At 41.2% G+C, this 13,814-nt stretch overlaps 1 protein-coding gene across 1 annotated transcript in view; it reads right to left on the bottom strand.

Annotated features, from left to right (window-relative positions):
* Positions 1–217: 217 nt before the first annotated feature.
* The window catches only part of LOC141063251 (uncharacterized), a 52,529-nt gene continuing 38,932 nt past the window's right edge, over positions 218–13,814 (bottom strand). The window contains exon 7 of the mRNA XM_073557321.1: positions 218–2,124. Within this exon, the coding sequence (XP_073413422.1) occupies positions 689–2,124 (1,436 nt within the window). The 3' untranslated portion in view covers positions 218–688. The remainder of the gene's footprint in view (positions 2,125–13,814) is intronic.

Here is a 13,814-nt window from a genome sequence, read left to right as displayed (position 1 = left end):
GCCTTTGGTGAGGTCGATGAAGCACGTAGAAATGCGAGCCTTGGACAGTGAGTGTGTATACGTCATCTCACCCACTGAACTTTGGGTACATGTTTTTTCTATTAGTCACCTTCTGACTAACCTTCAGGGGGTGAATTATGGGTATAGTTTTACATTTGGAATTAATAAAGTTTACTTTTATCCTTTTTTCAGCAAAAATGAGGAATGACAAGAGACAACCCATTTAAGAAGATTCTATTTTGGTTAAAACTATTCAAACATTATGGACATAAAAAAGGCTTCTCCCCTATGTGACGTCTCTGATGTTTATTCACAGTTGATTTCCAAGTAAAATATTTCCCACATTAAGAAAATGAAAAAGGCTTCTCCTCTGTGTGAGGTCTCTGATGTCTAACAAGAAGCGCTTTCCGGTTAAAACATTTCCCACATTCTAAACAGGAGAAAAGGCTTCTCCCAATGTGTGCTCTTTGATGGCGATCAAGATCTATTTTCCATTTAAAACATTTTCCACATTCTGAACATGAATATGGCTTCTCTGCTGTGTGAATTCTCTCATGTGTAACAAGACTTGAATTCTGAGTAGAACATTTCAACATTCTAAACATCAAAAAAGCTTCTCTCCTGTGTGAGTTCTTTGGTGAGTAAGAAGCAGTGATTTATGTGCAAAACATTTCCCACACTCTGAACATCAAAAATGCTTCTCTCCTGTGTGAGTTCTCTGGTGTTTTACAAAATGTGATTTCTGCTTAAAACATTTCCCACATTCTGAACAGGAAAAAGGCTTCTCCCCTGTGTGTGTTCTATGGTGAGTAACAAAATTTGATTTATCTGCAAAACATTTCCCACATTCTGAACAGGAAAAAGGCTTCTCCCCTGTGTGAGTTCTCTTGTGAGTAACAAGCAGTGATTTACATGCAAAACATTTCCCACATTCTGAACAGGAAAAAGGCTTCTCCCCTGTGTGAGTTCTATGGTGTTTTACAAAATGTGATTTCTGCTTAAAACATTTCCCACATTCTGAACAGGAAAAAGGCTTTTCCCCTGTGTGAGTTCTCTGGTGAATAACAAGCAGTGATTTACGTGCAAAACATTTCCCACATTCTGAACATGAAAAATGCTTCTCCCCTGTGTGAGTTCTCTGGTGATTAACCAAAATTGATTTCTGGTTAAAACATTTCCCACATTCTGAACAGGAAAAAGGCTTCTCCCCTGTATGAATTCTCTGGTGTTTAACAAAAGTTGATTTCTGGTTAAAACATTTCCCACATTCTGAACAGGAAAAAGGCTTCTCCCCTGTGTGAGTTCTCTGGTGAGTAACAAGCATTGATTTACGTGCAAAACATTTCCCACAATCTGAACAGGAAAAAGGCTTCTCCCCTGTGTGAGTTCTCTGGTGTTTAACAAAATGTGATTTGTGGTTAAAACATTTCCCACATTCTGAACAGGAAAAAGGCTTCTCCCCCATGTGAGTTCTATGGTGAGTAACACAATTTGATTTATCTGCAAAACATTTCCCACATTCTGTACAGGAAAAAGTCTTCTCCCCTGTGTGAATTCTCTGGTGTTTAACAAAAGTTGATTTCTGGTTAAAACATTTCCCACATTCTGAACAGGAAAAAGGCTTCTCCCCTGTGTGAGTTCTCTGGTGTCTAACAAAATGTGATTTAAGTGCAAAACATTTCCCACATTCTGAACAGGAAAAAGGCTTCTCCCTCATGTGAATTTTATGTTGAATAACCAAATTTAATTTCTGGTTAAAACATTTCCCACAATCTGAACAGGAAAAAGGCTTCTCCCCTGTGTGAGTTCTATAGTGAGTAACCAAATCTGATTTCTGGTTAAAACATTTCCCACATTCTGAACAGGAAAATGACTTCTTTGCTTTAGGAGCAGTTTGTTTTTTAATGCCTCTTTTGTGACTTTGATTTTCCTTAGTAGTCGGTAATGAATCAGAAGATGGGACCTGTTTCATAGGATCAGATGACGGATCTTTGCTGTGAATGGATGATGATATATCTGGAGTAATAGCATTCACTTCAGTTGTATCTTGCAGGATCTCAAGATCATCAGATTTAAAAATTGAAGATGTCAGCTGTCCCTCTGATCTCCTGGTGCAGTCATCTGCTAAGATAGAAAACAATTTTTTTAATAAAATATCATTGAGTTTTATATTTTTGAACATTTCTACTTAAAGAAGTTGTCCACCACTATAACTTTTTTTTCATAAATCTTGCCATTATGTGCCAGTAAAAACATCCACTGTGTTTATATTAGCAATATTACCTTTTATCATGCTCTAGCAGCACATTTTCTGTGCTGGCTCCAGCTCTCATCGGGTTAATCGACAACTTCCTTTCTCCCGACTTACTGTGCTCTAATACTACAAGTTCCATGATGCATTGCACTGGCCTGTAAGCCAGCACCTTGCACACCCACTCCAAAACACACCCAAACCCCTCCCTCCTCTCTCTTCAATCTGAAGCATCTTATTGTAAGGGTCTGTGCACACGTTGTGGATTCTACTGTAGATCTGCAGCGGATTTGGCCCTGCGGATCCGCAGCAGATTCTCCTGCGTTGTACAGTGCCATTATAGTCAATGTAAAACAAAAACCTCTGTGCACATGGTGCAGAAAATCAGCAGCATAAACGCTGAGAGTTCATTACTGCAGAATGTCGGATTCCGCAGCGTTTTACACCTGTTCCATTATAAGAATCCGCAGGTGTCAAAAAGCAGGTGAAAGTCACACAAAATCTGCAGGTAAGACGCCAGTCATTTTACCTGCGGATTTAACAAAATCTGCATGGAAAAATCCACAGCACAATCTGCCACGGGTTCACATAAAACACATTGCAAGCATCATGAGCGCACACACGCAGGAGCGCGCACAGACACAGGCGTTCTTAATAATAAGTCCCCATGTACACACCGTTATAGTGCTGAGAGCTATAAGGCTGTGTGCACACCGGGCGGATTCCAGGGCGGATCATTCCACACAGAATCTGCAGCTCTTGGCAGAAAATGCAGGTGCGTTATTGATGCGCTTTTCATGTGTTTTTCACATGCGGATTTGTGTGCGTTTTTGCAAGCTAAATAAAGATATGTTATTTAACAAAAAATGATTTGTGATGTCATTTCTGTCCAACCTCCTCTTTTACACTTGTCCAACCCACACTACATTACACACCGATAGATAGAGGATAGAAAAAAAGATAGATAGATAGATATGGGATAGATACAGAGATGGATGGATAGATAGATCCATATATCTATCTATAGATAGATCCATATATCTATCTATAGATATATCCATAGATATAGCCATGGATATTTCCATAGATATTTTATTTCCATAGATATTTCCATATATATATATATATATATATATATATATATATATATATATATATACAGTATATCCATAGATATATCCATATTTATTAATGAACAATATTTCATTTAAAAAAAAATAAGAAATAAAAAAAATGGCGTGGGCTCCTGCACAATTTCCTTTGCCATAGGGGGAAAGCCGATGGCCGGGGGCCAATATTTGTAGCCTGGGAAGGGGATAATACCCATGGCCTTTTCCCAGGCTATGAATATCAGCCGGCAGCTGTCTGCATGTCCTTTACTGGCTATTAACATAGGGGACCCCCAAAAAAATGACGTGGGGTCCCCCTAAATTTTATAGCCAGAAAGGCAACACAGACAGTTTCGGGCTGATATTCATAGCATAGGAAGGGTCCATGGATATTGGACCCCCCTGGTTACAAATACCAGCCCACAGTCGCCCCAAAAATGGCGCATCTATAAGATGTGCCAATTCTGGCACTTAGCCCCTCTCTTCCCACTCCCGTGTAGCAGTGGGATATGGGGTAATAAGGGATTAATGTCACCTTGCTATTGGAAAATGACATTAAGCTCGGTTAATAATGGACAGGTGTCAATAAGATGCCTATCCATTATTAATCTTATAGTAATAAAGGGTTAAAAAACACACACACATAAGAATAAAGTATTTTAATGAAATAAAACACAACATGGAATTCATATTTTTTTTGCACGCCCAGATCCAAGCGATGCCCTTGGTCTCCTGTATTAAAAAGTAATAAAATAAACAAACAAACCGTATACTCCCTGTCCGACACAGTCCAATTAATAACAAGTGTCCCACGACGATCTCCCCTACAGAACAGTGACATCAGGTGAGTGGGCCTCCCAGTGATGAACTGACAGGAGACAATGGCTCCTGCAGTGCATCACTGAGGTTACATGAGTTCAGGCTCTCACTTTGCAGCAATGCTGCATGAGAATTAGGATTAGGGTTAGGGCTATGGTTACGGGATCTCTTTCCCGGTGGTGGAGGGATACACAGCGGAGGATTACCTCTGCCTGTCATTTCATTGCTGGGGTCCCTGGAGAGAGGTCACATCAGCTGATGCAACTGGGGAACTGGGGAACTGCTACCTTGGATCTAATCCTTATAAACAGGGAGGAAATGGTTGAGGAGGTAAAAGTGGCTGGGACCCTAGGAGGTAGCGACCATGCTATTTTAGAATTTTGGATAACTAGAGGCGGAAGACCTGTGAAGACTCAGACGTCAAGGTTAGATTTCAGAAAGGCAGATTTTAAGGGATTCAGAAAGAGAATTGGAGGGATCCAATGGCTGGATATCCTTAAAGACAAAAATGTCCAGGAAGGATGGGAAATCTTGAAAAATGAAATTCTCAAAGCACAGTTGTTAACAATTCCGAAAAGAGGGAAGAATAGGAAGCAGTTAAGGAAACCAGGATGGATGAACACAGAACTTAAGCACATGCTAAAAAGGAAGAAAAAAATGTTTATAAAATGGAAAGAGGGAGGCATATCTAAAGAAGAATATAATGCTGTCTGCAGAACCTGCAGGGCACAAATCAGATTACCTAAAGCTGAAAATGAATTGAGGCTTGCAAGAGATGTCAAAAGCAATAATAAAGGATTTTGGGGATATGTCAAAAGTAAAAGAAAAGTCAAAGATGCTATAGGATTTTTACAGGATGAAAATGATGAAATGGTAAGACAGGATGTTGAGAAGGCTGAACTTTTAAATTCCTATTTTGCATCTGTTTTCTCTCAGAAAGGAAATGTAACATCAACTGTTATTCACTGTCCTATTAAGGGAATAGAAGAATCCAGGATATCTATAAACAGAAAGATAGTGAGGAAACACTTAGCTAGCCTAAATGAATTCAAGTCTCCAGGTCCAGATGAATTACACCCCAGAGTACTGAAGGAGATAGCAGAAGAAATTTTTGAACCCCTCTCTATAATCTTTGAAAATTCTTGGAGAACAGGAGAAGGGCCAGAAGACTGGAGAAGAGCAAATGTTGTTCCTATCTTCAAAAAGGGGAAGAAGGTGGACCCAGGCAACTATAGGCCGGTGAGTCTGACTTCTATACCAGGAAAGATCTTTGAACAAATTATTAAACAACATGTATGTCAATACCTGGATAAGAATGAAGTGATTAAACAGAGTCAGCATGGGTTTGTAACTAATAAGTCATGTCAGACTAACTTAATTTCCTTCTATGACGGTATCACTGATTGGGTGGATCAAGGAAATGCTGTAGATATAGTATATCTTGACTTCAGCAAAGCATTTGACAAAGTCTCTCATACAATCCTTATTGAAAAAATGACTAAGTATGGTATGGACAAGGCAACTGTTAGGTGGATTCATAACTGGCTTAGTGATCGGACCCAAAGAGTGGTCGTAAATGGCTGCACATCCAGTTGGAAGAATGTCTCAAGTGGGGTACCACAGGGCTCTGTCCTGGGCCCTGTATTGTTCAACATCTTTATCAACGATTTAGATGAAGGCATTGAGGGTAAACTGATTAAATTTGCTGATGACACAAAGCTAGGAGGGATAGCAAATACTAGAGAAGAGAGAGAGAGGATTCAAAAAGATTTAAATAAACTGGAGAAGTGGGCAGCAACAAACAGAATGGTTTTTAACAGGGAGAAATGCAAAGTACTACATCTGGGCAATAAAAATGGAAAAAGCATATATAGAATGGGAGAAATAGGGCTAAGTGACAGCACATGTGAAAAAGACTTGGGTATACTAATAGATCACAGACTGAATATGAGTCAACAGTGTGATGCAGCAGCAAAAAAGGCAAATGCAATTCTAGGATGTATTAACAGAAGCATACAGTCTAGATCACGTGAAGTCATTATTTCCCTCTACTCCTCTTTGGTCAGACCTCATCTGGAATATTGTGTCCAGTTTTGGGCACCACATTTTAAAAAAGACATCAACAAACTGGAGCAAGTTCAGAAAAGAGCGACCAGAATGGTGACCGGTCTGCAAACACTGTCTTATGAGGAAAGGTTGCAGGATTTGGGAATGTTTAGTTTGCAAAAGAGAAGACTGAGAGGAGACTTAATAGCTGTCTACAAATATCTAAAGGGCTGTCACATTGTAGAAGGATCAACATTATTCTCATTTGCACAAGGAAAGACTAGAAGCAATGGGATGAAACTGAATGGGAGGAGACACAGATTAGATATTAGAAAAAACTTTTTGACAGTTAGAGTGATCAATGAGTGGAACAGGCTGCCACGAGAAGTGGTGAGTTCTCCTTCAATGGAAGTCTTCAAACAGAGGCTGGACAGACATCTGACTGGGATGATTTAGCGAATCCTGCTTTGAGCAGGGGGTTGGACCAGATGGCCCAGGAGGTCCCTTCCAACTCTACGATTCTATGATTCTATGATTCTAACTGCTCTATATGGGAGATAGTCTTGGGACCCTCATTATTATCTGGACTACAGCGGAAAGGTGAGTATAGGTTGCTTTATTATTTTATTACAGGAGATCGATGCCCGCAGACCCCCGCATGGCCTGTCCACCAACCTGCACAGCCAGCAGACAGCCCACAGATCCCCGCACGGCCCGTCCACTCCCCGCATAGCCAGCAGACAGCCTGCAGACCCCTGCACTGCACACACAGCAGCCCGCAGACTCCGGTACGGCCTGTCCACCCCTCGCACAGCTGACAGACAGCCCGTCCACCCCCCCGCACAGCCCCGTCCACCCCCTGCACAATCCCATCACTCTTGATGGGTGAGGAGACAGATGCTGCAGAGTGATGGGGCTGTGACGTGTGGTGCAGCACCGCCCACACACTGCTGTGACTCTTGATGAGCGACAGCAGTGTGTTGATGCTGGGTCACGCCTGCTGATGATGTCACATCAATTTCCAGAGTCAGGAAATTGACATGACATCAGCAGATGTTAGCGGCAGCTGCAGCCTGGGGGTCACGTGACCTGGAATCAGCTGCCCGCATGACGCCGCTCACAGGCAGAATTGGCAACGCAATGTAATTACAAAAATCATTAGGGGCCCCAGGGGGATATAATGGGGGGTTACAAAAAGTAGTGGACAACCCCTTTAAATTGTCCATAAAAATGGCAAGCTATGTAAAAACCTTTAATTATTTACCAAGACAATGACAGCTCACAGTCTAATAGAAAACCTTGTTGGATGAACCAGTAGTGTGCGGTGTTCAACTGTTTGTTCATTCTGCCTCCCAAATATCAAATAAAAAGAAAAACAGATAAGGCAGGTTAGTTAGGGTTAGTGTTGGGGCTAAAGTTAGGGTTTATTCTGAAGTTAGGGGTAGGGTAAAGAATTAGGCTTTTCTCCATTGTTTCCCCAATAATTTGGTCACGTCAGTCACGTCGTAGTTTTGTATTTACGTAAAAAAAAAGAAAACGAATAAAATGGCCGGTCAGTATTATAGTGCAGAGGAGGCTTATGCACTTTTATGTTCCGACAGCGAATAAAGTATTGAAGAAAGCATACAGGATAGTATTACATACATAAGTATACATTAGAGTACAAATTATAATACTTTCCCCATATTTTAATAAATGCAAATACACCAAACACATCCCTCCCCCTTCCCATAACAAGAACCCCCCCGTCACGCATCTACAATCCTTAGCCATGCATTACAATGTTGTACACTGTTTTATAACCCTAATAACCTATTTTTGACGAGTTCTGCGGAAGCCAATCCGGGAAAGTCCAAGCACCCCCCCCAGATATTCTCGTAGTGGTTCATCTTGCCTCTTTTCATGTAGACGCTTCGCTCCATAAGGATTACAAAATTAACTCTCTTTACAAATTCCTGCCTAGCTGGAGGATTCTCATCTAACCAGTGCAATATGATAGTTTTACTTGTAACATAAAGCAGTCTGGCTATTGCTAACCTACCCCATTCATCCAACGCCACCTCCTCTACATGATCTAAAATACACGTCAATGGATCTCGAGTAATATTTGCTTCCGGCAAGCTTTCCACCAAATCCAGGACCCCGATCCAAAATGCCTGTAATCTTGGACAAGACAATGGCATATGAAGAATATCCACTTCATCCATCGTACATCTCGGACATCCAGAGTCTGCCCTTAGTCCAGCCTTTTTCATCCACACAGGTGTCCTGTGTACCCCATGTATAGTGTATAACTGCGGCCCCCTCCCAGATTCACTTACAGATATTCTAGGGACATATTGTAAAACCGACTCCCACTGCTCATCCGATATGTCTCCCAAATCCCTTGTCCATTTGGATCTAGCCATCAATGGGTGTCTATACAAAAATGTACCCAGCAATCCCCTGTAAATTATCGATATAACACCCCTAGTGCCCCTCTGGGGGCCAAGCGTATTCAATATACTGTCATTCTGTATCACTATCGGTGACTTGCTCCACTGTCTAGAGAATGCGTGTCGCAGCTGCAGATACTGGTAAAACATAGTATGCTCCAAAGGGAACTCTTCACTAAGTGTTTCAAATGTTTTAAATGTCTCACCATCTAGCAACAGCGACACATACCATATACCTATTCTTCTCCACTGTCCAAAATTCCATAGACTTAGCAGTTCAGTCAGCCGGGGGTCAAACCAAATAACTGTATCTCATGTATTCCCCTATACCCCTCTATAGCTTTATTTTTTTTCCACAGTTTGAGATTTTGGCATTTTTATGACACTAGTCAATGTCTGCCCAGAAATGCCCCTGAACATGACAGACTATTCAAAATCAGACCCATCATCGTAGACTTGACAGAAAAGTTCTTAAAGCTCTACACCCCAACAGAAAACATTTCCATTGATGAGTCCCTTGTAAAATTCAAAGGAAGACTGCACCTCAAGCAATTTATTCCTTCGAAGAGGGCAAGGTTCGGAATAAAGCTCTATAAAATGTGCGAGAGTTCAAGCGGATACACATCAGCTTTTCACATTTATGAGGGGAAAGACAGCCAACTAAACCCACCAGGATGCCCTTCTTATCTGGGGACATCTGGAAAAATCATTCATTTTTACAAAAATGCTACAATCTGTATATTGACAACTACTACACCAGCATACCCCTATTTAAAAGTCTGGTTGAACAAAACATAGGAGCTTGTGGGACCATTCGAAAAAACCGTCAGGGGTTTCCACAATCATTGGTCAGCAAAAAGTTCCGAAAGGGGCAGTCAGGGGCTTTACACAATGGAGAGCTGCTTGCCCTTAAGTTTAAGGATAAAACAGATATTTTTATCCTGAGCTCGATCCACACAGATTCCACAAGGGCCACTGCAGACCAACAGGGATCCACTACTCCAAAACCTGTGTCTGTCACTGACTACAACAAATATATGGGGTGTGGACCTTGCAGATCAGGTTCTACAGCCATACCAGGTATCAAGAAAATCATAGATCTGGTATAAAAAGTTATTTGTTTCAGGTGGCCACATATAATTCTTTTATGTAATGCAGAAAAGCCGGAAATGCAGATACTTTCCTTGATTATCAGGAAAAGGTCACTGAAAATCTTGTTTTTGAAAATGTTGTCCCAGCCAATCCTTTAGAATCTGAAGATGTCAGAAGACTCACTGAGCGACATTTTATTGCGCTCATCCCAGTAACTGAAACAAGAAAGAACCCCCAGAGAAGATGTCGTGTATGTTCCTAGAGAGGAATGAGGCATGATCCCCGCTATTATTACCCACAATGCCCATCACTGCCAGCCTTATGCCTCCATGACTGCTTTACAATCCTCCACACAGAACCACGTTTTTGAACTGTTTTGACATTCAAGCATTTGGATTATTTAGTGACAGACACATTTGAGTAGAGCTGACTTAACAATTTCTGGGGGTAGGTGGGGGGAGGTCTCCAGAGACACAAGCTGGGCACAATATATTGGGCACTACAATGACATTTTTGCTCTAAACCTTCCTCTACGTGCTTCTGGAAATCATTTGTGTAGTGAAAATGGTCACTATATCCATAGATGAATTCCCAGTGGGGTGTCATTTCCAAAATGGGCACAAGAAATATAATTCACCGCACACTTTTCTTGGATATTATGCAAAATTAGTGAATTTTATTAATAAACATCCAGTCCACAGAAAAAAAGTGCCAGAACAGAAAAATTAGTATATACAACCTAGATTCCCATACCGAACGTTTCGATCCTCCCGGATCTTAGTCATGGGGTACTACAAAAATAGAGAGGACAATATAAGAAAACATATATGACAATATATACATATACACTGTGTGCAGAATTATTAGGCAAATGAGTATTTTGATCGCATCATCCTTTTTATACATGTTGTCCTACTCCAAGCTGTATAGGCTTGAAAGCCAACTGCCAATTATGCAAGTGAGGTGATTTGCATCTCTGTAATGAGGAGGGGTGTGGTCTCATGACAACACCCTATATAAGGTGTGCTTAATTATTAGGCAACTTCCTTTCCTTTGGCAAAATGGGTCAGAAGAATGATTTGAAGGACTCTGAAAAGTCAAAAATTGTGAGTTGTCTTGCAGAGGGATGCAACAGTCTTGAAATTGCCAAACTTTTGAAGCGTGATCACCAAACAATCAAGCGTTTCATGGCAAATATTCAACAGGGTCGCAAGAAGCATGTTGATAAAAAAAGGCGCAAAATAACTGCCCATGAATTGAGGAAAATCAAGCGTGAAGCTGCCAAGATGCCATTTGCCACGAGTTTTGCCATATTTCAGAGCTGAAACGTTACTGGAGTATCAAAAAGCACAAGGTGTGCCAAACTCAGGGACATGGCCAAGGTAAGGAAGGCTGGAACACGACCACCTTTGAACAAGAAACATAAGATAAAACGTCAAGATTGGGCCAAGAAATATCTTAAGACAGATTTTTGTAAGGTTTTATGGACTGATGAAATGAGAGTGACTCTTGTTGGGCCAGATGGATGGGCCCGAGGCTGGATCAGTAACGGGCAGAGAGCTCCACTCTGACTCAGACGTCAGCAAGGTGGAGGTGGGGTACTGGTATGGGCTGGTATCATCAAAGATGAACTTGTGGGACCTTTTCGGGTTGAGGATGGAGTGAAGCTCAACTCCCAGACCTACTGGCAGTTTCTGGAAGACACCTTTTTCAAGCAGTGGTACAGGAAGAAGTCGGTATTGTTCAAGAAAAACATGATTTTCATGCAGGACAATGCTCCATCACATGCATCCAAATACTCCACAGCGTGGCTGGCCAGCAGGGCTGTGGAGTCGGAGTCATGGAGTCGGAGTTAGTTTTGGTTGGAGCCGGAGTCGGAGTCGGTAGAAATGTACCGACTCCGACTCCAGCTTTAAAAAAAATGTATTAATATTTCATAATTGAACTTTCATATGAATTTTATAAACGTTACTCAAATATATATGTTCTATCAAACTATGAACAACAGTGATAAGCAGTTCTGCTGGAGATAGAGACATTTCTTACTTCTTGTGTGTCACTGTTCTCCACTGCCCTTATCTAATCTTATACTTGGTTAACCTCATGCTGCCCCAACCCCCCTACTTACAATGTATGAAACTGAAAGTGAAAATGTGTTGCAAATTCTTAGTAGTAAAGCTCCTCCTCTAGACTAGATCATACTAGGTGTGCGTCTTCCATGCATCTCACAGCTGCCTGCTACTCAGAAGAGGAAGACTGTAAGAAGTATTATCCTTTCAACAAACTTTGCATCAGTTAACTGTGAGTACATGAGGAATAACAACAGTATTACTGACCACTAGAGTTGAGCGATACCGTCCGATACTTCAAAGTATCGGATCGGAATGGATCGGCCGATCTTAAAAAAAAGTATCGGTATCGCCGATTCCGATACCGGAAGTCCCATTCAAGTCTATGGGACTTCCGGTATCGGAATAAGAAAAATCCTGTTTTTCCCTTGTACAGCCTCTCTGGGGTCTGTACGGGCCTTTCTGGGGGCTGTGCCGGCCTGCCAGGGGGTCTGTGCCGGCCTGCCGGGGGGCTGTGCCGGCCTGCCGGGGGGCTGTGCCGGCCTGCCGGGGGGCTGTGCAGGCTCCGGTGGTCTGTGCCGGCCTGCCGGGGGGCTGTGCAGGCTCCGGTGGGCTGTGCCGGCCTGCCGGGGGGCTGTGCCGGCCTGCCGGGGGGCTGTGCAGGCTTCGGGGGTCTGTGCAGGCATCGTCCGATGGGACTACAAGTCCCATCGGGCGATGCCTGCTACCATGACAGTGATTGACACATTAGCCAATGATGGGACAGTAGTAGTCCCATCATCCGGCTAATGTGTTGAATGTAAAAAAAAAAAAAAAAATTACATGCTACATACATACAACATGCATGCTACATACATGCTACATTCATACTACATATATACTACATGCAACATACATACTACATATATACTACATGCAACATACATACTACATATATACTACATGCATGCAACATGCATACTACATATATACTACATACATACTACATATATACTACATGCATGCTACATACATACTACATACATACTACATATATGCTACATACATACTACATATATACTACATACATACTACATGCTACATACATACTACATGCTACATACATACCACATATATACTACATACATACTACATGCATGCTACATGCTACATACATACCACATACATACTACATACATACTACATGCTACATACATACTACATATATACTACATGCAACATACATACTACATATATACTACATGCATGCAACATGCATACTACATATATACTATATGCTACATACATACTACATATATACTAAATGCATACTACATACATACTGCATGCTACATGCATACTACATATATGCTACATACATACTACATATATACTACATGCAACATACATACTGCATGCTACATACATACTACATGCTACATACATACTACATGCTACATACATACCACATATATACTACATACATACTACATGCATGCTACATGCTACATACATACCACATACATACTACATACATACTACATACATACTACATGCTTCATACATACTACATACTGTATATACTACATGCATGCTACATACATACTACATGCTACATACATACCACATAGATACTACATACATACTACATGCTACATACATACTACATATATACTACATGCATGCTACATACATACTGCATGCTACATACATACTACATACATACTACATGCTACATACATACCACATATATACTACATACATACTACATACAATACATTCATACAATACATACATAGACATACAGTACATATAACATAGAGTAACATACTTACCAATACTTGTCACATTGTTCCCCGAAGCCATTGTCTTTTACGGAATAAATATTAACATAACAAACCACAAAAATACTCACCCACGATCCAAAGCAGTCCACGAGTGTGTCCCACGATGATCTTGGGTAGAGAACTGCAGCATCAGCTGTTGCTGCCGTTCTCTACGGGCTGCAGGAATC

Source organism: Dendrobates tinctorius, unplaced genomic scaffold, assembly GCF_039654945.1.
Source record: "Dendrobates tinctorius isolate UK_male_01 unplaced genomic scaffold, ASM3965494v1 ptg000249l, whole genome shotgun sequence".
NCBI classification, from domain to species: Eukaryota; Metazoa; Chordata; class Amphibia; order Anura; family Dendrobatidae; genus Dendrobates; species Dendrobates tinctorius.
The sequence above is the reverse complement of the archived record's forward strand: the minus strand, read 5'-3'. Positions and strand labels throughout refer to the sequence as shown.